The 21,063-nt window shown below is 45.6% G+C and overlaps 1 protein-coding gene across 6 annotated transcripts in view; it reads left to right on the top strand.

Moving 5' to 3' along the window:
* The window catches only part of POU6F1 (POU class 6 homeobox 1), a 29,569-nt gene extending 9,856 nt beyond the window's left edge, over window positions 1-19,713 (top strand). Inside the window, exons 2-11 of one of the 6 annotated variants that reach the window (XM_081312011.1) lie at window positions 1,672-1,830; window positions 3,248-3,428; window positions 7,411-7,532; window positions 8,327-8,552; window positions 9,055-9,308; window positions 9,959-10,087; window positions 10,707-10,910; window positions 14,330-14,471; window positions 15,149-15,317; window positions 16,244-19,713. In XM_081312011.1, the coding sequence (XP_081168137.1) occupies window positions 1,783-1,830; window positions 3,248-3,428; window positions 7,411-7,532; window positions 8,327-8,552; window positions 9,055-9,308; window positions 9,959-10,087; window positions 10,707-10,910; window positions 14,330-14,471; window positions 15,149-15,317; window positions 16,244-16,589 (1,821 nt within the window). In that variant the 5' untranslated portion in view covers window positions 1,672-1,782 and the 3' untranslated portion in view covers window positions 16,590-19,713. The remainder of the gene's footprint in view (window positions 1-1,671; window positions 1,831-3,247; window positions 3,429-7,410; window positions 7,533-8,326; window positions 8,553-9,054; window positions 9,309-9,958; window positions 10,088-10,706; window positions 10,911-14,329; window positions 14,472-15,148; window positions 15,318-16,243) is intronic. The other 5 variants (XM_081312010.1, XM_081312012.1, XM_081312013.1 and 2 more) reach the window with 5 other exon arrangements.
* Window positions 19,714-21,063: the final 1,350 nt, after the last annotated feature.

Below are 21,063 nucleotides of genomic sequence, written 5' to 3'. Positions count from 1 at the left end.
AGTTGGAGTCTCAGCAGTGAAAAATTAAATAATTAAATTGTTAAAATGGTGAATTTTATGTTACATGACTTTGTCTTAGTCTGTTTGGGCTGCTATGACAAAATATCATAAATCAGATAATTTAGATACAACAGAAGTTTATTCCTTACAACCCTGGAGGCTGGGAAGTCTAAGATTAAGGTGTCAGTGTCTGGTGAGGACGTGTGTCCTCCCAGTTCCTTCTTGCTCTGTTTTCATGTAATCATATATGCTCTGTGGTCTCTTTTAAAAGGCTCTAAATCTATTCATGAAACCTCATCACCTACCAAAGACCCCACCTCTTAATATCATGACTTTGGGAAGTAGGATTTCAGCATGAATTTGGAGGGGACAGAAACATCCAGACCATAGCAGAATTTTACCCCAAATTTCAAACAGGGTGAGAGATGCGGGTATGGCTCAGGTAGAACACTTGCCTAATATGCACAAGCCCTGGCTTCTATTCTTAGCACTGTAAAACAAAACAAAACAAACAAAAACAGAAGAAAAGAAAAGAAAAATGGGGGTGATATGAGAAAGAGAAAAAGGAAGGGAAAAGTGAAGAATTCAGAATACCTTCCTGAGTTTAGTTTCCTCACTGTAATGTGGTGATACTAATGTCACCACTCCCACTCCTCACCCAGAGTGGGCATGAGTAATAATACATCAGTTAATACAGTGAGTATTACATAAAGTACATAGCCCACAGTAGCCTACAGTAGGCTTTCAACTCAATTTTAATGCCCTCATGTCTATATAAACGTCTAAACATAAATCTATTTACCTCTTTTATTTACTTTTTATTTTCTTTCTTTTTTTTTTTTTTTGCATCACTAGAAATTGAACCTAAGGGCACTCTACCACAGTGTTACATCACCACTCTTTTTATCTTTTTATTTTACTTTGAGACAGGGTCTCACTAAGTTGCCCAGTTTGGCCTTGAATTTACCATTCTCCTGCCCCAGCCTCTGGAGTAGCTGGGTGTACAGGTGTGCACCACTGTACCTGGTTATTTCTTTTATTTCTTTCAACTCTGTGGTTTGTGGCTCCAGCCAGACATGGGTTTTCCCACTCCTTATTGGATTTGGCAGGCTGTTCCACCATCTGAGATGTTCTATCTGCTATGTGCCGGCAGGCCACTGTGGTCCTTAGGCCACTGCCACAAACTCACCTGAGAGCAAAATCTGGGATTCACCCTCTGAATCAGACTCTGAGAGTTGTTGGAGGGAAAGGTTCTGGGATATGCATTTTTAGTAAATGCTCCAGGTGGTGATATTAAAGGTGCATATTAAAGTTTGAGACCACTTTGCTAATTTATGTCTTTACCATCTTTTCCAGGAAGTTCACCCAGATTTCTCCTCTGAGTAATTATCTGATAACCAGAGTGCTCCTCATCTTTGTCTAAGGGTCTGATTAACTGTCATATTTGTTTTGGGTTCTTCTGGGTGTGCTGTCTCCCACTGGATCAGGGAACTCCCAGGGAGAAATGCCTGGTCCTCCCTTTTCTCTTGTCATTCTAAGCACAGATGTTCCTGGTTCTCCTGGGATTCTGTAGGAAGTGAGACTCTTAGAATCCTGCTTCCTTACTTCTCCAGATACTTGGGAGAACCTAACTTTTCTGTCTTCCTATCATTCTATTTCTGACTTTTCTAGATGGTCTGGAAATTATATTGCTGTATCATATCAGCCTTTGCTTTTCCAATCCCATCTTACCCAGGATGCACTAGGTGTGGGCCAGCCCCCACCCCACCCTGACAACTGACCATGGATCCTGGAGCCGGGTCCGAGTCCTCTCTGACTGTCAATGAGCAGGTATCTTCTGGGATAAGAAGGGATGGGGTGGTAAGGGCAATGGACAAAAGGGTGTGGGTAGGGGAGGAAGGCTCCACAGCACCCGTCTTTGTTTCCTACCAAAGTTCATGGTTATTTCATCACGGGGAGTTGCCAACTAGGACTTCTCAGATTCTGAGTTGGGGGATTTAGCTGTGACTTTTAAAATTGGAATTAAAATGCACAAATACATATAATTTAAACAAGGAAAGGTTTGGACACCAAGTAATTTACTTTTAATTTTTTCTAATTTTAAAAAAATTTCTGCAATGACTGTTTAGTTCTTGTGTCATTTTTTAAAAGGAGAAAAAAAATGAATGTCTTTTAAAATGTAAGTGCAGTGAAGCCCCTCATAGATCGAGTTTGAGTCAGTAAAAGGGAATGCTTTGGGGGATTTATTTCACTTTTAGTTTCCTGTTGGGAAAATATCATTTTGTCACTTTTTACAGAAGTTTCTGGCTGGATTCAGTTTTCAGGCTTCAGAAGCATGTGTGGCAGTGGTTTATGGCCCAGGCCAAGTGCACGGGAGGACTGACACAAAGCACTTTAATGTACAGATTTTGTCTCTGATTCTTGAAGGGCCCAAGTGGCAGTACTTCAGTGCTTGAAACAGGGCATTTGAGCAGAAGACCACCAAGTGTTCTAAGGTGACTTAGGGTCTGCCTGCATCATACACATAGAGGATCACCCTTGTACTCTGAGCATGCCCACTGATGGATAGCATGATAGAAACCACAGGCTGTTAGGATACCCAGCTCCACTGGAGCCATAGCTGGGCTGGGTGAGGAAGATCAGAACATCTTTAGGATTCCTCACCCTTCTTTCAGAAAGTTAACTTGCAGGGGAATCCTGGTGATTTACTCCAGAGTTTTGGAAATAAAGGCATTGTGAGCTTAAAAGCTACTCAGCATAGGGAGCATTTATTTTCCATCCCTTTACCTTTGGGGAACTTCCAGACAGATTCAAGAGAATCAAAGATGGATTTGTTTCCTGGTCCAACTTAAGTCATGTGTACTGTGTTAGGATCCCTCATAGCCACACTACCATGTCCTAGCAGCCAAGAGGACATCCTTGCAAGTTTGTGGGATAGGCCATTTCCTATTCCCTGAACTTAGCCCAAGAGGGGGAGCAAATAGAACTATCTCTCAAGTGGTAAACTTCTGGGACTTTTCCCAACTGTGTCAGACCCTTCTCCCTGACACTAGGACCTGTCTTCTTCTAGCAGCTCTTTCCATGGAGTAGGAGAGTAGTAGCCTGCCCCCAGAATCTGGTGTTCTCACAGAGCACACTGTTTGCTGCTTGGGAGGTCTACATCTGAAGTACCCTCTCTCTCCTCCAGCCATACCAGGGGCTATGCTGACTCCTCCTCTCAGCGGTGTTCCTTGTCGTCTGCCTACAGGTCATCGTGATGTCAAGCCACGAGACCATCCGAGTGCTAGAAGTTGGAGTGGATGCCCAGATCCCTGCTGAAGATGAGGGCAAAGGACTGGAGAGTGTGGCTGCTGACAGCTCTCAGAGTGGAGGCCCTGCCGAAGCCAGCAACCCAGGACCAGACAACCCAGACCCCTCTGCAGAGGCTGGTATGAGACCATTGCTCCAATCTGGTATCACTACCTCTGAGTCCATTGTGATTCTCTGGGGAGCCAGCATGTGTCCCAGGGGCCCAGGTGGCATTAGGATTTTGTCTTCCCATCCGCTGGGCAGCCTGTGACCACAGTCCACTTTTAGTCAGCATGTAGGGCTACTCTGCATTCTTTTTTCCTGGAGCTTTAGTTCCTCTTACAGCCACTTCTAGGCCTAAACTGGGAATGATGGGAGGTGATTGGCATGTTTCAGCTTAGTTTGAATCAACCTCAGAGAGCTCCTAGGTCCAAACCAAATGGTCAGACCCAATGCAAAGAGAACTGGGCCTTCAGTATCCTTCTGGCCTTTCTAACCCTGTCCTTTTTGTGGTAGAACTGAGATGTCCCAGGAACTGAGAATGGGAGGGCATCCTACTTTCCTCAAAGAAAGGAGACTAGGTAGAACTCCTGAAAAATCCCTGCTCCTTCCTCTCTGCAGTTTTATAGGTGCTGCCCCTCTGCAAAGCCAACCTTACAGAGTAAGCTGCATTCACCTGCAAGACAGCTGTGAGAGAAACAGGGCTGCCCTGGGTGGCCCTGGTGCTGCTTTCCAGCCTTGAGGGACCTTTTATTGACTTTCCTCCTCAACACCTTGCAGAGTGGTCTTCTTTTGCAGGAAGCCTTAGGCCTCCTTTACCAGTTCCCTCAGAACACCATGATTCATTTCCTCTGGCCTTCTACTGTTCTTCACCCCTTCCCTAGACTGGAGATTCGGACAGGGGGAGGGGATAAGGGGAGGAGCCAAAAAAGAGCAAATTAGAACTAACAAACTTCAGAGAAACAACAGCTTCTTAACAAGAAAATGGCATAACTTCACCATCCTTGATCTACTTGCAAATCAGTATGCAGGTTCTTGGGACCCTAGTGACCTCAGTATCTTAATTCTCCTTTTGAATATAGGAATGACAAGGGATTCCACCTACTTTTTTTTAAGGTGCAATTCCCTGGAGAATGGGCAGGACAGACAAGGACTCTTATCCCACTTGTTCCTCTCAGCAGAGCCACTGTGGAGATGGGGCTCCTTTTCAGAAAACCCTGAGGAGGTTTCTTGTCTTCCATAACTCATTTTCTGGCACCTAATTCTGCTTCTTTTCCAAAACTGCTCTGAGAAATGGATTCTAAATCAATTATTTACACTTCAGCATGAGTGCTTATGTAGTGTGCATCTTCTTCCAGAGGTCTGTATATTTAAGCCTTTCACCAAAGTCTTCGTCTCAGTGAAAGGATTTTAGTCATTGTCAGGGCGCAAGTGTGTGTGTGTGTGTGTGTGTGTGTGTGTGTGTGTGTACACATATAATACCTTTATTTTATTTATTTATTTTTATGTGGTGCTGAGGATTAAACCCAGTGCCTCACACATGCTAGGCAAGTGCTCTACCACTGAGCCACAACCCTGGTCCCATTGTCAGGGTAGTTTGATGGTACTACCTAATAAGCTGCCAGCTTAGATTGATGGGACCTTTCTTGGTATGCAATACTAAGAAGGGGTCTCTCATATTAAAACAAAACAAAGTAATAGAGGATCTTTTCAGGATTAAAAATAATCTAGTAATTTGTGTCTCTCTTGTGTCCAGTCCTTGCCACACACATATTTTTGTATGTGCAGCCACCGAGAGTAGACATGGAGTATAACACTCTGCACCATATTATTTCATATGCCCATTTCTATTAGTGACATAGATTCATAACCTACTTCATGTGAAATTGTTTGTCTTTTTATTTTCATTAACAGTTCTGCCTTGAACATCTTTGCTATTGTTTCTTTAATTATTTTTCCCCTTCCCAGCTACTGAGAATTCATTTCTCAGAGCAGGTTTGAAAAGGAACAGAATTAGGTATCAGGAAGGATGGCAACCTGGGCAATTTAGCAAGACGCTGTCTCAAATTTTTTAAAAATAATAATAATAATTTTTTAATTAAAAAATGTCTTCTTTGGAGGCTGGGGTTGTGGCTCAGTGGTACAGTGCTCACCTAGCATGCACAAGGCACTGGGTTCGATCTTCAGCACCACGTAAGTGTGAAATAAAGATATTGTGTCTACCTAAAACTAAAAAAAAAAAAAAATTTAAAAAATGTCTTCTTTGTGGTATAGTCCACTAAAAATCCTGTCAAAGACAAATTAAATATTGACATAAAAGGAAGTCATCATATGGAAAAAATTTTAAATTTGCTATCAATGAGAAGAAAAGTAGTTGACTTTGAAGTATCACAGATGCTGGTGGCACATGCCTGTAATCACAGCAACTCAGGAGGTTGAGGCAGGAGAATGGCAAGTCCAAGGTCAGCTTCAATGACTTAGAAAGACCCTGTCTCAAATAAAAAATAAGGAGCCGTGGCTGTGGCTCAGTGATAGAGAGCTTGCCTAGCATTGTGAGGTGCTGGGTTCAATCCTTAGCACCACGTACAATACATAAATAAATAAATAATGGTCCACTGACAGCTAAAAAAAAATTTTTAAATAAATAAAAAATATAAAAAGGCTGGGGATCCAGGTGCAGTGGCACACACCTGTAATCCCAGCTTCTTGGGAGGCTGAGGCAGAAGGATTACAAGTTCAAAGCCAGCCTCAGCAATTTAGTGAGTCTCTAAGCAGCTTAGCAAGACCCTATCTCAAAATAAAATATAAAACAGGCTGGGGATATGGCTCAAAGCACAATGACTTTTCTCCTCAACACCTTGCAGAGGGGTCTTCTACTGGGGTTTACTCCCCAGTACTGCCATGGTGGGTGGGCAGGGCAGACAGGGAAGGTAGCACATGACTATTAAGCAAAAAAAAAAAAAAAAAAAAAAAAAAAAGTGCTAAAACCTAACTTAGGTGGTGCTGTGGAGAAGCAGGTACATTTTTGGTGATTCTGAGAGTTAGTTTAGTCTTTCTGTAAAGCAGTATGGAAGGAAGTGGAAAAATCCTAAATATACATAAACCCTTGGACACCAGGGTCCAAGGAAATAGGACCTAATAAAATGAATGTTTCATTTTTTTAGATAAAAAGAAAAGCCCACATATAAGGTAGGTTTTATAAGTTATGTGGCAAACATAAATTATAAAAGTCTACCTTTTTGTGTTTCATTACATTTTGTCCAACAAAATTTTTTTTTTTAATTTGAGATATGATCTTACTGTGTGATCCTCCTGCCTCAGCCTCCTGCTTTGCTGGAATTACAGGCATGCACCACTGCTCCTGACCCTTCCAGGTTGTTGACCACATTACAGAAAACAATTTAAGGACACATCAGAGTTTCAGTGGCAAAGGGAGTTTATTGCAAAGTGAAAGTACATACTCAAGGACTAAGTGCAGGCGTGCCCAAAGTTTGAGAGACTCACAGATATATGGGTTGTGGTTTATATTGTTCAGGAAAATTAATCGGAGGAGGCTGAAAATGGAAGAGATTCTCTGAATTGGGAGGACCTTTTAGGGAAAATTGCTCAGTTTTAATTAGGTAGCTAAAGGGTATGTGAGTATATATAGTAATCAACCTTAATGAGCAAAAGGTAAAGGTAAGGTCAGGAATCATTCTGGTGAGTTTGTGCAAGAAACCAGTTACAGCTGGCTCTGGAGTGCGGCCTACCTCATGGTTAAGGCAAAATGTTTTCTCTAATCAGATGCTAGCAGGATGCCTGTGGTTAAGCAGGAGCAGCCCACAGGTTGCTTGCAGAGGTGCCTGCCAGCACCTAATTTCCCTGTGCCTAACTCAGGAAGAGAGTGGCTATCTTCCAGATCTGGCACAGAACTACCAGCCTCCTACTCTCACTATAAGTAGTGTTGGGGAAGCTGCCTTGTGGGCCAGGGAAGGCCAACAAATAGTTTTCAGTTATGCAGAAATACAAAATGGGGCTGAAAGTTGCCACTTCAGGTGGCAGACAAGATGTTCTACCCCAGTGACTCCCTCCACTCACATCAGGCTCACTCCATGTCCTTCTTTCTCTCAATGCCATATGAAGTGAAGTCACTTCCCGGGATTCCTCCGAACCCTGCCCCCGCTATTGCCACCTTCAGCCAAGCCCCAAGCCAGCCTCAGGCATCGCAGACCCTGACACCACTGGCTGTACAAACTGCCCCCCAGGTAAGGGCCACCCCAGGGAGCTGGACTGAGGGCAGTGGGTAGGAATGAGGTGTGGGGTGGCCAGGGTCTGGGAACTGCATGAGGCAGGACAGAGAAAGGGTATGGGTTGAGGGAGGGAATCTCTTACTGGGACCCCTGGCCTCTCCCTTCCCCAAATCAGGCCCATTGGAAAAGATCTGCATTTGCTGGGCAGTTTCTTTGGGTCCAGAAAGAACTATAGAAATTCCATTAACTCTTTCATGCTGCAGAGTTTCTGCTTATCTTAATAATGAAATAAGTGAATAGCTTTGTCAGCTCCTTTAGCAGATGCTTGGAAGAGTTAATAGAGTGTTCAGAGTCCTCATTTAGAGACAGGGAGCAGTCCCAGCCAGTGAGAAGCTGCCTGTAGGATCCTGCAGGCAAGCACAGCCCTGGTGACCTTTGTTCCATGCACTACTCTCTGAGGCATCCAGTCAGAGGGCATCCTCCACCAGAGCCTGGGGGAAACTTGGGGGAGGCTTAAGAGACAGCAGACCGCAGAGAAGGTCTGTGCAGCCCTACCTGTCCAGTGGGCAGGGCTGGGCCCTGCCTTGATTTGGGCCACTTCTCTGTAGGCAAGATAGTATGGCTCAGGCACCCGCTCAGGTCCAGCCTCCAGCTAGGGCATGGCTCTTCCCTGCCTCCTGTGGCCTCTCCCCACTGCCCTTAAAATGTTTTGTTTGTGCTCAACTGGGTCTAAGAGACCCAGTGTTTGCGCTATCAATGTTGATTTTTTATTTTTTCTTTTCTTTTTGAAATCTTGTTTGCTTTTGCAGGTCTTGACTCAGGAAAACTTAGCCACAGTTCTGACAGGAGTTATGGTTCCAGCAGGGGCAGTTACTCAACCTCTTCTTATCCCCATCAGTATTGCAGGTCAAGTGGCTGGGCAGCAGGGGCTGGCCGTGTGGACAATTCCTACAGCAACTGTGGCCGCCCTCCCAGGACTGACTGCTGCTTCTCCCACGGGGGCACTATTCAAGCCACCTTTAGCTGGTCTGCAAGGTAACGGCAACTCTCCCCAGGACTGCACCAGGCCCCCCACCACCCTACACTACCACTCCTGCACACGTGCTTGCCATGTCGGACTCAGAACCCACGGCCCACTCAGGGCAACAGCCCTGGAGTCTGCATCAGTGTCCCAGGCTCCCAGCCACAGAGCTGCTGCACCATCTTGGAACTCTAGGCCAGGACATCATGTCAGCCCAGCAGGCCTTTCTTCTTTCAACCAACTGCCTGAGACTGCCCCTCCCCCCATGCCAGCTTCCTGAGAAGGACTGCAAGAAGATTCAACATCTGGTTCTTGAACCTACACATCTCCTGGCCCAAGGGAGGGGGGATGAGAGATGCTGGCATGTGCCAGCCCTTCAAGGATCAAAGCAGCTGCGTGCCCCCTATGCCCATTGCCCCAACCCCATGTTATTCTTGTGCCAGATCCCTTGGGATTGGAGCCACTCTGGGCCATGGCTAGGCGTTTGAGCACTTCTGTCTCTGCCTTGCTCCATAGCAGCTGCCGTGCTGAACACCGCTCTCCCGGCACCCGTACAAGCTACCCCACCAGTCCAGGCCTCTTCACCGGCCCAGCCCCGGCCACCAGCCCAGCCCCAGACACTGTTCCAGACCCAGCCGCTGCTGCAGACCACGCCTGCCATCCTACCACAGCCCACTGCTGCCACCGCTGCTGCCCCCACCCCCAAGCCAGTGGACACCACCCCACAGATCACCGTGCAGCCTGCAGGCTTCGCGTTTAGTCCAGGAATCGTAAGCTGCTGCCCTCACCCAAGGATGACCAGGGATGGATCAAATCTTGGGCAAAGGGTAGAACTGACCCTTCCCGCAGTGGAGGACCTGCCCCTTGATTACAGCCCTTTTCCAACATATCAGCCGAGATGAGCTCCCTCTGAGGTCTTCTTGCAGCTGTCAGCCTGTCCAGCTCAGGCAAAAGCATACAGCCTCTGCCAAGAGGGCTGGGCAAATTCTCCAGAACCTGAACCACTGGACCAGCCTTGGAGGGTGGGATGATGTCTAGGGATTGCGAATCTGTGAGCTGCCATGAAGTGCAGTTAGAGGCTCACTACTCTGTGCTGGTGTCTATTCCGTGTGGCTCCCGACTTGGCAGTGGAGCTGTCAGATGTGACTAGGAACACATCAGCCCCTCCAGTCAGGCCCTTCTACCCTCCCAGGCCTGGCCCAAAAGATTAACCAGTTACCTTCTTGACTGTGGTCTCTGCCCTACCCTACTGCCCCCTGAAGCCCCTACATAGTGCTGGATACTATTCAGCTGTGGACATGGGCCTGCAGTCCTGGCCATGTTCACAAATGCCCATCCCCATGCCCCCAGCCCTTTTCCCTCTATCAGAGTCTCTTTCTCACCCCTTGGCCTCTGAGCAGGACTCTTCCTCCACCCACAGATCAGTGCTGCTTCCCTCGGGGGACAGACCCAGATCCTGGGCTCCCTCACTACAACTCCAGTCATTACCAACGCCATTCCCAGCATGCCAGGGATCAGCAGTCAGATCCTCACCAATGCTCAGGGACAGGCAAGTGGTCAAAGCCAAGTCTGGGGGGTGGGGGCTATGGAGAAGCTGGCCAGGAGTGGGCCAGGAATTGGGCTAACAGTCATAGAAACTCAAATAGGGTGTCAAATTGCTGTTCATAGCTCCTTATGGTGGCTCTCTGATGATGCTGAGGCCAGGCAGGGGTAGTACTAACCTGTCCTACAGGTGCTCATTCTAGTTGGGGGGTTTCATTTAAAGAGCACCTACTTTGTGGCTACGCTTTGGGCTAGGTGCTTTCTTATACATTTTCTCATTTTTGGTACAAATCTATTAGGTAGAGATTTTTATTCCCATTTGGTGGGAAAGAAGACTGAAGTTGAGATAAACTAAGCCACATAACTGAAATGTTGCAGAGCCAGGATTGGCATCCAGGTCCCTGATTCATAAACAGACCTATTGCTGTCATGCTGCAGCTCTGGATAGAATAAAGAAAGGAGCCCCTCTAGTGTGAATCCTTAACTTTGATGATGAGGAAACGGAGGCCAGAGGGGTTAAGTGATTTGTCCAAATTAGCATCTTCATCTACCAGTGTGGGGATCTGGGTTGGGGAGGAGCTGGGCACTGCCCTCATGCCTGGGGTCCCTGCCTTATTTCCTCCCAGGTTATTGGAACACTTCCATGGGTGGTGAACTCAGCTAGTGTGGCAGCCCCAGCACCAGCCCAAAGCCTGCAAGTCCAGGCTGTGACCCCCCAACTGTTGTTGAATGCTCAGGGCCAGGTGATTGCGACCCTGGCCAGCAGCCCCCTGCCTCCGCCTGTGACTGTCCGGAAGCCAAGCACGCCTGAGTCCCCTGCTAAGAGTGAGGTACTAGGGTTGGGGGTATGGGTGGGGTGACAGGCAATACTGTCTCCATGGGCTGCTTACCTCCAGGTTGTGACTCCTGAAAAAGAGCACCCACTGAAAGTGAAGGGAGAGCCCTGAGTAGAAGGACTACATGAGTTCACCCCAACCCTACCCAGGACATAGCATCCTTTGGTCCCCTACCCAATCATACCAAAACATGTGTCTGTGCCCTCAGAAGTCAATATCATTCTAAGAAGGCAGGTGGAGGGTGGGTCTGAAATGTGTGGGGTGGTCAAACTGCTGGAAAAGATCCAGGAGGTTCGTTCTGTACCCCCTCCTCCTTCACCTCTCCACTCTGCTCCTTGATTTTGATTATTCATTTCATTGTTCATTTCAGAAGCATTTTTTGAGTGTCTAGTATATCCTAAGTACTGAAGATACAAAGATGACTGAGATGCCCTTGCTGGCCTTAGGTAGCTCAGCATTAAAAATAACTACAAATCAATATCATAAACCCAGTACAGTGGCACATACCCATAATCCCATCAGTTCAGGAGGCTGAGGCAGGAGGATCCCAAGTTTGAGGCCAGTCTTTGTAACTTAGTGAGACCCTGTTTCAAAATAAAAAGGGCTGGGGATGTAGCCCAGTATAGTTAGTGCCCAGTACCAAAAATGAAGAAAAAAACATTTTTTAAAGTCAACATTATAGAACAATACATTAGATATATTATATCCTCAAACAAGGATATATTCAATGTAATGGGATTATGTGGATAATTTCGTATTTATACAGATTTATTAATTATTAGGTTGTTAAGTCATCATATATTATTAATTTCTTCTTTTTGTTGTTGTAGTAGATGAACACAATATTTTATTTTATTTATTTTTATGTGGTGCTAAGGATCGAACCCAGTGCCTCACATGTGCTAGGCAAGCTCTCTACCCCTGCCTACACTCCCAGCCCCTAATTTATTCTTTTTCAAATAAATTTTTTTCATTGTCAATGGACATTTATTTGTTTATTTTTAAGTGGTGCTGAGAATAGAACCCAGTGCCTCACACATACTAAGCAAGTGCTCTACAACTGAGCTACAACCCCAGTCCCCTAATTTATTCTTTTTCAAAAAACATTTTTAGTTTATTTTATCTATTTATTTATTGAACCCAGTGCCTCACATGTACTCTACCACTGTGCCTCAGCTCCTGTGCCCTAATTTATTTTTAAAATATTTTTTCCATTCAAAATACTGTCACATTGGAAGAAAATGAAATGAAATGAAGGGAGGAAAAAGTCAACATGATAAAGACTATGATAGAGGCGTGAATAAAGCAATTTGAGACACCAGAGAAGGGAGTTCTGACAGGAGAGGGAGTCAGGCAAGTCAACCTAGAGAAGGAGCTTTGAACTAATATGAAAGGATGAGTTGGCTGTGAGGGTGTTCTGTATCTGGGGAACTACAGGGAGTATCCTTTGCTAGAGCAGCAATTCTCAAACTCATGCATCAGAATTACCTGAAGGGCTTGTGGGAATGAAGAGTTTCTTTTTCAGTATGTCTAAAGTGGGGCCTAATAATATGTTTTCTAAATTCCTAGGTGACATTGAGGTCAGGGGTTCTCAAATGTGGTAGGCTGCTTCAACTTTGTAAATAACCGCTTAGCCTCATCTGTAAAATAAGGGTTGTAAGAGGACCTACCTCAGAGGGTTATGAATGTCATGCTGCAGCAACAAACACTGATGCATTTTTAAAAATTTTCTGTTATCCAGATAAATCTAAGAACTAGACTGTTGTGAGACTTGAATCCTTGTCACCTGTTAGGAGGCAATTTAAGCAGTTCCAGCAAGAGACAAAGAGCTTTGAACAAAGGTAGAGGTTTTAGGGATGAAGAAGAAATAGACTTGAGGGCTGGGGCTGTGGCTCAGCGGTAGAGTGCTTGCCTAGCATGTTCGAGGCCCTGGGTTCGATCCTTAGCACCACATAAAAATAAATAAATAAATAAAGGTATTGTGTCTAACTACAACTAAAAAATAAATATTAAAAAAAAATAAATAGCTGAAAGCTATTGAAAGCTGCCAGGAGGTAGAACCCAGGGAACAGGACCGTTCTGGAGAAACATGCATTTCCTAGAAAGCTTTATTAAAAAAAGAAACTTAAAACACTAATTTCATATATTTATAGTTTCTTCTCATTACAAATATGACATGATTTTTATTGAAATTTCAGTATGTATCAGTAAAAAGTAAAAATCCCATGGGCTGGCAGGGTAGCTCAGTGGTAGAATATGTGCCTAGCACACCTGAAGCCTTGGGTTTCATCTCAGCACTGCACACACACACACACACACACACACCACACACACACACACACACACACACACACACACACACCATAAAAATTCCTTCTAATTCTACCACCAGAAATTACTTCTGTTGTTAGCTTGCTTCATATGACTCAAGATTTTTTTCCTAGAAATTCATAGGTACATTTTAAAAAATTATTTTTTTAGTTATAGATAGACAGTACATTTATTTATTTCTATGTGGTGCTGAGGATCAAACCCAGTGCCTCACACATGCCATTCAAGCACTCTACCACTGAGCCACAACCCCAGCCCCTCATAGGTATTTTTTTAAAGGTATTTCTCCATAAAACCTTTTTTTTTTCTTTTTGCGGTATTGGGAATTAAACCCAGGGGTGTTCTATTGCTGAGCTACATTCCAGCCCTTTTTATTTTTTTTCATTTTGAGACAGGGTCTTGCTAAATTGCAGAGGCTGGCTTTGAACTTGCAATCCTCCTGCTTCAGCCTCCTACATTGCTAAGATTATAGGCTGGCTTTGAACTTGCAATCCTCTGCTTCAGCCTCCTACATTGCTAAGATTATAATAAGTGTGAGCCACTGCACCCAGCTAAAAACTATATTTCACCTTAGGTTTTTTCATTTAGCCTCTAGACTCAGTGCAGTTAAGAGATGTACTTTATTCTTTTAATATATGCATAATCTCTCATTGTTGTGAGATCAAGGAGTTATCTATCTGTTCCCTACTCATGGATATTTGAAGCCTGGGCAACTCTAGAATGAGAAGAACTTACTCCTGATTAGAATCTAGCATAAGCTTTTCCTTTGAGGACAGAGATGTGAGATCAGTTATCCCAAAGGTAGAAACTTGTTGGGGCTTTCACCAAAAGTACTGAGACATTCTGAGCCTCTCATCTGCATAGGTGGCTTCAGCTTCACTGGGCATGTTGCTCTACTTATTTCAGAGGTCACTATTGTGAAATGGGTATTAGTAATCAGCAGCTTTAATCTTGTTTTGTGAGAGGATACAGGTGGGAGGATACTGGTAAGTGAGAATTTCATACTCTCCTGCACTGGTCCATCCAGGGATTCTGACCCCCTAAGTTACCCAAGGAACAACAGGGGCTTATCTCTCTTCCAGGTGCAGCCCATCCAGCCCACACCAGCTGTGCCCCAGCCTGCTGTGGTCATTGCCAGCCCAGCCCCAGCAGTCAAGCCATCTGCCTCTGCTCCCATCCCAATCACCTGCTCAGAGACCCCCACGGTCAGCCAGTTGGTATCCAGTAAGTGGCTCCTGGAAGAGAGAAGGTGGGGGGCATTTATTTGGGCATTTTAACTTGCTCACATACTACTTTTATTATATATTTCCTGGAGACATATGCTATGGCATGGTCCTGGAGTCCCAGCTACTCAGGAGATTGAGGCAGGCAGATCGCTTGAGTGTGGGCAATCAAAGCCAGCCTGGGCAATCCCATCTGAAATCAATCAAATTACTGGATTCCAAAAGTCACAAAGGGCAGAAGCCCAATTCGAGGAGCTAGCTTTCTTATTCCTGTTGCTGTTGAGCTAGACAGATTCTGGACAGGATGGTAGAGACTGCTCAGTTGGTTGGCTGACTGCTTCTCTGAGAGGCCAAGCCATTGGCTGTCTGTTGTGGGCTCTCATCCAGCACTGAGGAACGTGGACAGCCAACAAGCGTGCTTGGGGCAGGACGAGGGACTGTGGGGTGAGGGAAAGGTCAGTAGTTAGGGTGAAAAGAACTTGAAAATAAGCCTTATCCCTGAGAGGGTGGTCCAGCCCCTTTCCCACAAGTCTGCTTGCCTTGGGAAGGGGTATTGAAGGTAGGTGCACAAGCCTAGTGTCCCCTTTCCTCACCATGCACTCGTCCAGACCAATGGACCAGATAATTAGTGATGATTCCCATCTTACACACTCATCTCTGATCTTTCCTTTGGCCTAGAGCCACATACTCCAAATCTGGATGAGGATGGGATCAACTTAGAAGAGATCCGGGAGTTTGCCAAGAACTTTAAGATCCGTCGGCTCTCCCTGGGCCTTACACAGACCCAGGTGGGCCAGGCTCTGACTGCAACAGAAGGTCCAGCCTATAGCCAGTCAGCCATCTGCCGGTAAGTAATGCTGCCCTGGACAAGGTCAGGGTCTGTTCAGTGCCTACCAGGCATCTAGCCCCTTACCATATCCCCCTTGCTCCTGACTTCTACCAGATAAGATGTATTTATCTGGATATGAACACCTGGAGTAGCCAAAGACTGACTAAACTCTCTGAAATTTATTCTCTGATCCTGAGCATTTATGTGGTCTTTTGGGGGCAATCTAAGACCCAAATCCATTCAGGAATCCTAGCAGAAAAGGAGTTATAAACTTAGTCACACAAGTAGGAACTTCAGTTCCCTTGTGGCCCTCAACCAGGCCACACCCTGTCATACTGTCATCTCCCCCTCCTATAAGGCCTGACTATAAAGTATGAGAGCTGATTTTTCTGTGTGTACCTTATAAACTGGTTTTGATGTCAATATCAGAGAAAGGGTAGCAGAGAGTTTCAAAGAAGAAACTCATTGGGCTCAGTGGATAACCCAATGATTTCATCTGCCTGCCAACTCTGTAGCTAAAACTAGAGTGACTATTAGAGTGACAACCGTGCCGTGTTGGCTCAGCCAGAAAAGTAGCCTGTCATGTTAGCCATGTTCCTATGAGAGTGCAGTTGGAGGAGGACAGCACTCATGTCCTCTGGAGGCTGCTCAAGATGACTTCTCAAAGGACTTCACTCATTTGGGTGTAAAAGTTTTGGAATGGTTGTTTAGGGCAGTATTGTCATCATCCTATTGACCTGAGGCTGTAGAAATAATCTCACTGTTAAGACCTGGGATTCTGGAGAGTCTGAGGAGTCTGGTCTTGGACAAGCCAAAGGGGTCATGGTGGAGGCAGTGAGAGGACACTGGGAAGGGCCTTACCAGCTCCACGAGGAGCAGCCCCTTGAAGGTAGTGCACTGAGACCAACACACTCTGTTTCTTCCTGGGCATGTGTTGTCTGCAGGTTTGAGAAGCTGGACATCACGCCCAAGAGTGCCCAGAAGCTGAAACCAGTGCTGGAGAAGTGGCTAAATGAGGCTGAACTCCGGAACCAGGAAGGCCAGCAGAACCTGATGGAGTTTGTGGGAGGTGAGCCCTCCAAGAAACGCAAACGCCGCACCTCCTTCACCCCCCAGGCCATAGAGGCCCTTAACGCCTACTTTGAGAAGAACCCGTTACCCACAGGTCAGGAGATCACCGAGATTGCTAAAGAGCTCAACTATGACCGGGAGGTAGTGCGAGTCTGGTTTTGCAATCGTCGCCAGACACTCAAGAACACCAGCAAGCTGAATGTCTTTCAGATCCCCTAGGGCTTGGCCCCCAGCCCTGTGTTCCAGCACTTTGTACTCTTCCCTTGACACCTGACTGTCTCCACTGCCATGACAGAACCTGTCATTTTGCCACATCATGAGACTCCACTGTGTGCATGTGTCGATGCCTCCCTCCTCTTTCCCACATATCTCATATCCTGGGGAGGCCAGAGGGGACCCATGAGAGAGCCCCAGGTTCTGGGCTGAGCATGACAAAGGAAAAGATTTGTGGTGGTGCTTAGGGAAGCACTTTGCTAACATGGTTTCTGAAGGGCAAATTCTGGCTGGGAACCAGAAACTCCTGAGGATCATTAGCTCTTGCTTTTGATAACATTCTCTCTCCACTTTCCTTTCTCCTTTACATCTCCTTTACTGTGGAACCACAGCCTCACATTACCTTCCCTCACTTCACCTACAGACAAACTAAACCCCTGAAAGGACTTAGGATATAAAATTCAGAAAAGTTGCCGGGTGCAGTGGTGCACCTGTAATCCCAGCAGTTTTAGGAGGATTGAGAGTTCAAGGCCAGTCTCAGCAATAGCAAGGCGCTAAGCAATTCAGTGAGACCCTGTGTCTAATTAAAACACAAAATCGGGCTGAGGATGTGGTTCAGGGGTTGAGTGCCCCTGAGTTCAACCCCAGTACCCCACCCCACCCCCCAAAAATCCAGAAGTTTCTGTGCTGCTCCAAAGGTCAGACCCAATGTCTGCCTTGACCTCAAGGTCAGAAGGTTCCTGAAGTCCTGTGCCAGAACATATGAACTCCTCTCCCTGGTTCTTTGGGGTTTGGGAGTAGGGTTTGCATTAAATCAGAAACTTTTCTGTTACAATCTGTATTGAAAGAGCAACAGTAAACTTTACCTGTCCTGGAGTTGCCCTGGGCCAGCTGTGGGTCTGGAATTTAGTAAATAAGTCCATTCTCCTGGGTTTTAATCTAATTTCTGCCCTTGGCCATCCCCTCCCCCCAAAAAATGTGGGTTAAGAGAATTTGCAGCTGGGCCTGCAGCGCCCGCCTGTAATCCCAGCTATTCAGGAGGTTGAGGCAGGAGGATAATGAGTTTGAGACTAGCCTAGGCAGCATAATGAGATCCTGTCTCAAAGGAAAAAAGAGAGAGCAAGGACTTGCACCCTAGTAAATCCCACTGCCCAGCAAGCAGGCAGCTCTGGAAAGAAATGAGGAAAAGAATGCTGATTTTTCTCTCTCCCTCTTTTGCCCCCATAGCCCCCCACCCAGTCCAGTATTGGAACCTTCTCAAAGGAGCAAATTAAACAATAAATGAGACAGGAAGGCCCTGAGGGAAAGGACAATATCCAGAAAGAGCTGATGGCAGCCCAGAAAGATCTTTTGGGGAAGTTAAAGACTTAATTCTAATTTTCTTTATAACTGTAAACCTTGGATATTGGAGAAATCTCACTTTGTCCAGAGTTGTAGACCATATCTGTTGCAGGCAATTCTCCCAGTGCTGCTCTGAGTCAGGACTATCCAGTTCAGGATGAATTTTGCCTGTAGAGTGGGTAGCTATGGTACCTTGGGGGTTAGCATCTTATCCAAGCTGTGAAGTGAGTTTCCAGCCTCACTGTGACTGGACACCCCTTAAAATGCAATATGTGACTTTAGGTCAGGAGAGACTAAGAGGTTGGCTTGGATGATCCCAGACTTGCTATATACACTGTCCCTAAAGATCCACAAGTCCCTGGAGTCAAATATCCTCTCCTTTCATTATTGTTATCTTTACAATGCCTGGTCTCTAGCAGCTGTCCTTCACTGTACCTCACATGATCTACCCCAAGTGGGTGACTGTCAAGTAAGGGCACGTTACTACTTCTGTTGGTCACTGGTGTAGACCTACTATACCTAGCTTCCTTTCCTGCCCACTACTGGTCCCTCCTAGGTTCTGCAATGCCATTATGGCCATCCTCTTGGTAACCCTGCCAGTGAGAGGAAGACAGTGTGAGTGTGCTACAACCAACCTGCCAGAGTGTGGTGGGGGTGAGGAGCGGGTGGGCAGCTTACTTGAGCCAGCCCCCCAGGAGAGAGTACGTCTTCAAAGGAGAAGCTCCACACTTCAGGCCATGGTTATAAACCTGCCTCTTTGAGATGACAAACTCACTTGGGAGGGGTATTGTGAACAAGTTTTCAGTAGGAATCATTTTCCATATGGAAATCTTTCAAGGATTCAGTGACTCAGACTACAATGAGTTAGAAAGATGCAGGTTTTTTTGCTCAAACACTTTCATTCAGAGGTGCTTTCTTTTTTTGGGAAAAAAAAAGTGGGTCACAGCTGGTGCCCTGGAAGTAGCATATAATATAGGGTGTGTCCATGCTGTGAATGTGCAGGAGGACACCATCTGTCCTGTGGCTTGACAGGAAAAAAATCGTGAACCACTGGTCTAAATTAGGCCTGGTCATGATTTCTTAGCCCCTCCCTTGTCTAAATCTGTCCTCCCAAGGCTGGGCGAGAACTAAATCATTTTCTCCTCTACTGGAAAGATGGGTCAGTCTTTCAGAAGAATACCGGGACCTGAATGTTTGCAGCTGAATTCTCCAGACTGGGGGTGCAGGATGTGCCTGAAATATATTCCAAGCAGAGCTCATTGGCCTATGACCTCTGTCCGTGCTCCTCCATCAGAGGATCCCCCAGGAAGCAGATGGTGCCTGGGCCATTCACCTATGAGGCAGTTTTTGTTTTTTGTTTGTTTGGGTTTTGTTTTCTTTGGTTTTGGTAGCATCATGCTCTGAAGGGTGTTAAAAATTAAGTCAGAGCTCAGTGGCTCCTTTGCTATGGAACGGCAGAAATGATTTAACTGTATAGTTTTGTTTTAAATGAAAGAAAGACCAAAAACTTTCTGTGGGCTGAATCAGCTGGGGGCCTTTGACCCTGCACTAACCGTGGCATTTTATCCAGGCAAAGTCCAGGGAAAGAATTCAGTCAAATAAACTGAGGAACACACTTGAGTTTAGACTGAGCAACCGTGATGTTTTTGTCTTCTCAGAAATCCAGTCATCTTCCTGTGCCCAGATTTTCTTTCCTGCCTCTTAGGCCAGATTCTGACATTGAGATTCTGACTGTGACCCAGCACAGGGCAATGCCTACTGAGGGCTGGAGGGAGGGTCGGGAGGGGAGAATTGGAGAGAAACACTTGGTGTAGTTGTGTGGAATAAACAGTATTTTTTCTTTTGTACTGGTCTGCCTGTTTCTTGGTGACCTCCTAAAGTGGAAATATAAAGGAAGCAATGTCAGAGGCCAGGCAAGTGGCAGGGAGCTAGCTGTCAGCTTGCACCATTGAAAATCCCATTGCAAGAAGGTCAGAGTCAGTCCCCTCAATTCCCCCCTTACTATTTTTTTTTAAAAATATTTGTATTACTTATTGATGGACCTTTGTTTATTTGTTTGTTTATATGTGGTACCGAGAATTGAATCCAGTGCCTCACACATGCTAGGCAAGCACTCTACCACTGAGCCACAACCCCAGCCCATCGATTCCCACTTTATTATTATTTTTATTAGATAATCTATGATTTGTTTTGAAAATTACATTATGATGAGGAACATGTGGTAGAGCAGAGCTGCTCACATGGTGGAAAGAGAGAGAGAACACACTAGATTCCCAATTTAGACCCTCCTTATTGGGCTGAGGGTCTGCAGGGCCCTTTCTCCTTCTAGACTATCCTCTTGGTACCTAGAACCCAGAATTCTCTGCCAAGCCTATTTCCTGGATCTCTCTTCTTGGAGTCCCAAGAACAGCCTATGATGTTGGTATATACACTTGTGTGTCCAAGAGGCAGCTGTCTTAGTCCATTGGGGCCACTATAATGAAACACTTTGGACTGGTAGTTTATAAACAACATAAATTTACTGCTTATGGTTATGGAGACTGGGAAGTCAAAGATCAAGGAACTGACAGATCTGGTTTTGAATGAGCATCCTCTTCCCCATAGATGGAAGTCTTTTCACTGTAACCTCACATGGTACAAAGGCAAACATGCTCCCTAAGGCCTCTTTTAAGGGCCTTGTTCTGGTCAACCCTCATGACCTAATCAATCTTCCCAAAGGTCTCACTTCTTAATACTATCTTATTGGGAATTATGTTTCAATTTTGGAGGGACACAGATATTCAGGCCAGCAGTGACCAAGGGATAGCTGTTTGTCAGAGACTTGCATGACAGAGCTTGTATATACAGGCTGAGGTCTACATGTGTACACAAAGCCCTTTGCCTCTCCAGTTAGAGAGAGGGGAGATAAGGCAGTCTCTAGACTGGGAGTCTGGACTGGGGAACATTCTACCATGGAACTTCAAGGAGTCCTGGACATCTAAATTCAAACAGGGCTTGAATTATGAAGGTATATTTAGAAGATATTTAGAAGGCTAGAACATTACTAGTTAGCGATTTATACAGTTCTTTATAAAAATGGGATGTATGATTAAGTGGGGCTTCATTTTTCACTCTTCCCAGGCCTGCCACCTGAGCATAC

This window comes from Spermophilus citellus, assembly GCF_964194105.1.
Source record: "Spermophilus citellus genome assembly, chromosome: 10".
In the NCBI taxonomy this organism is placed as follows: Eukaryota; Metazoa; Chordata; class Mammalia; order Rodentia; family Sciuridae; genus Spermophilus; species Spermophilus citellus.
This window is presented reverse-complemented; position numbering and strand designations above follow the sequence as displayed.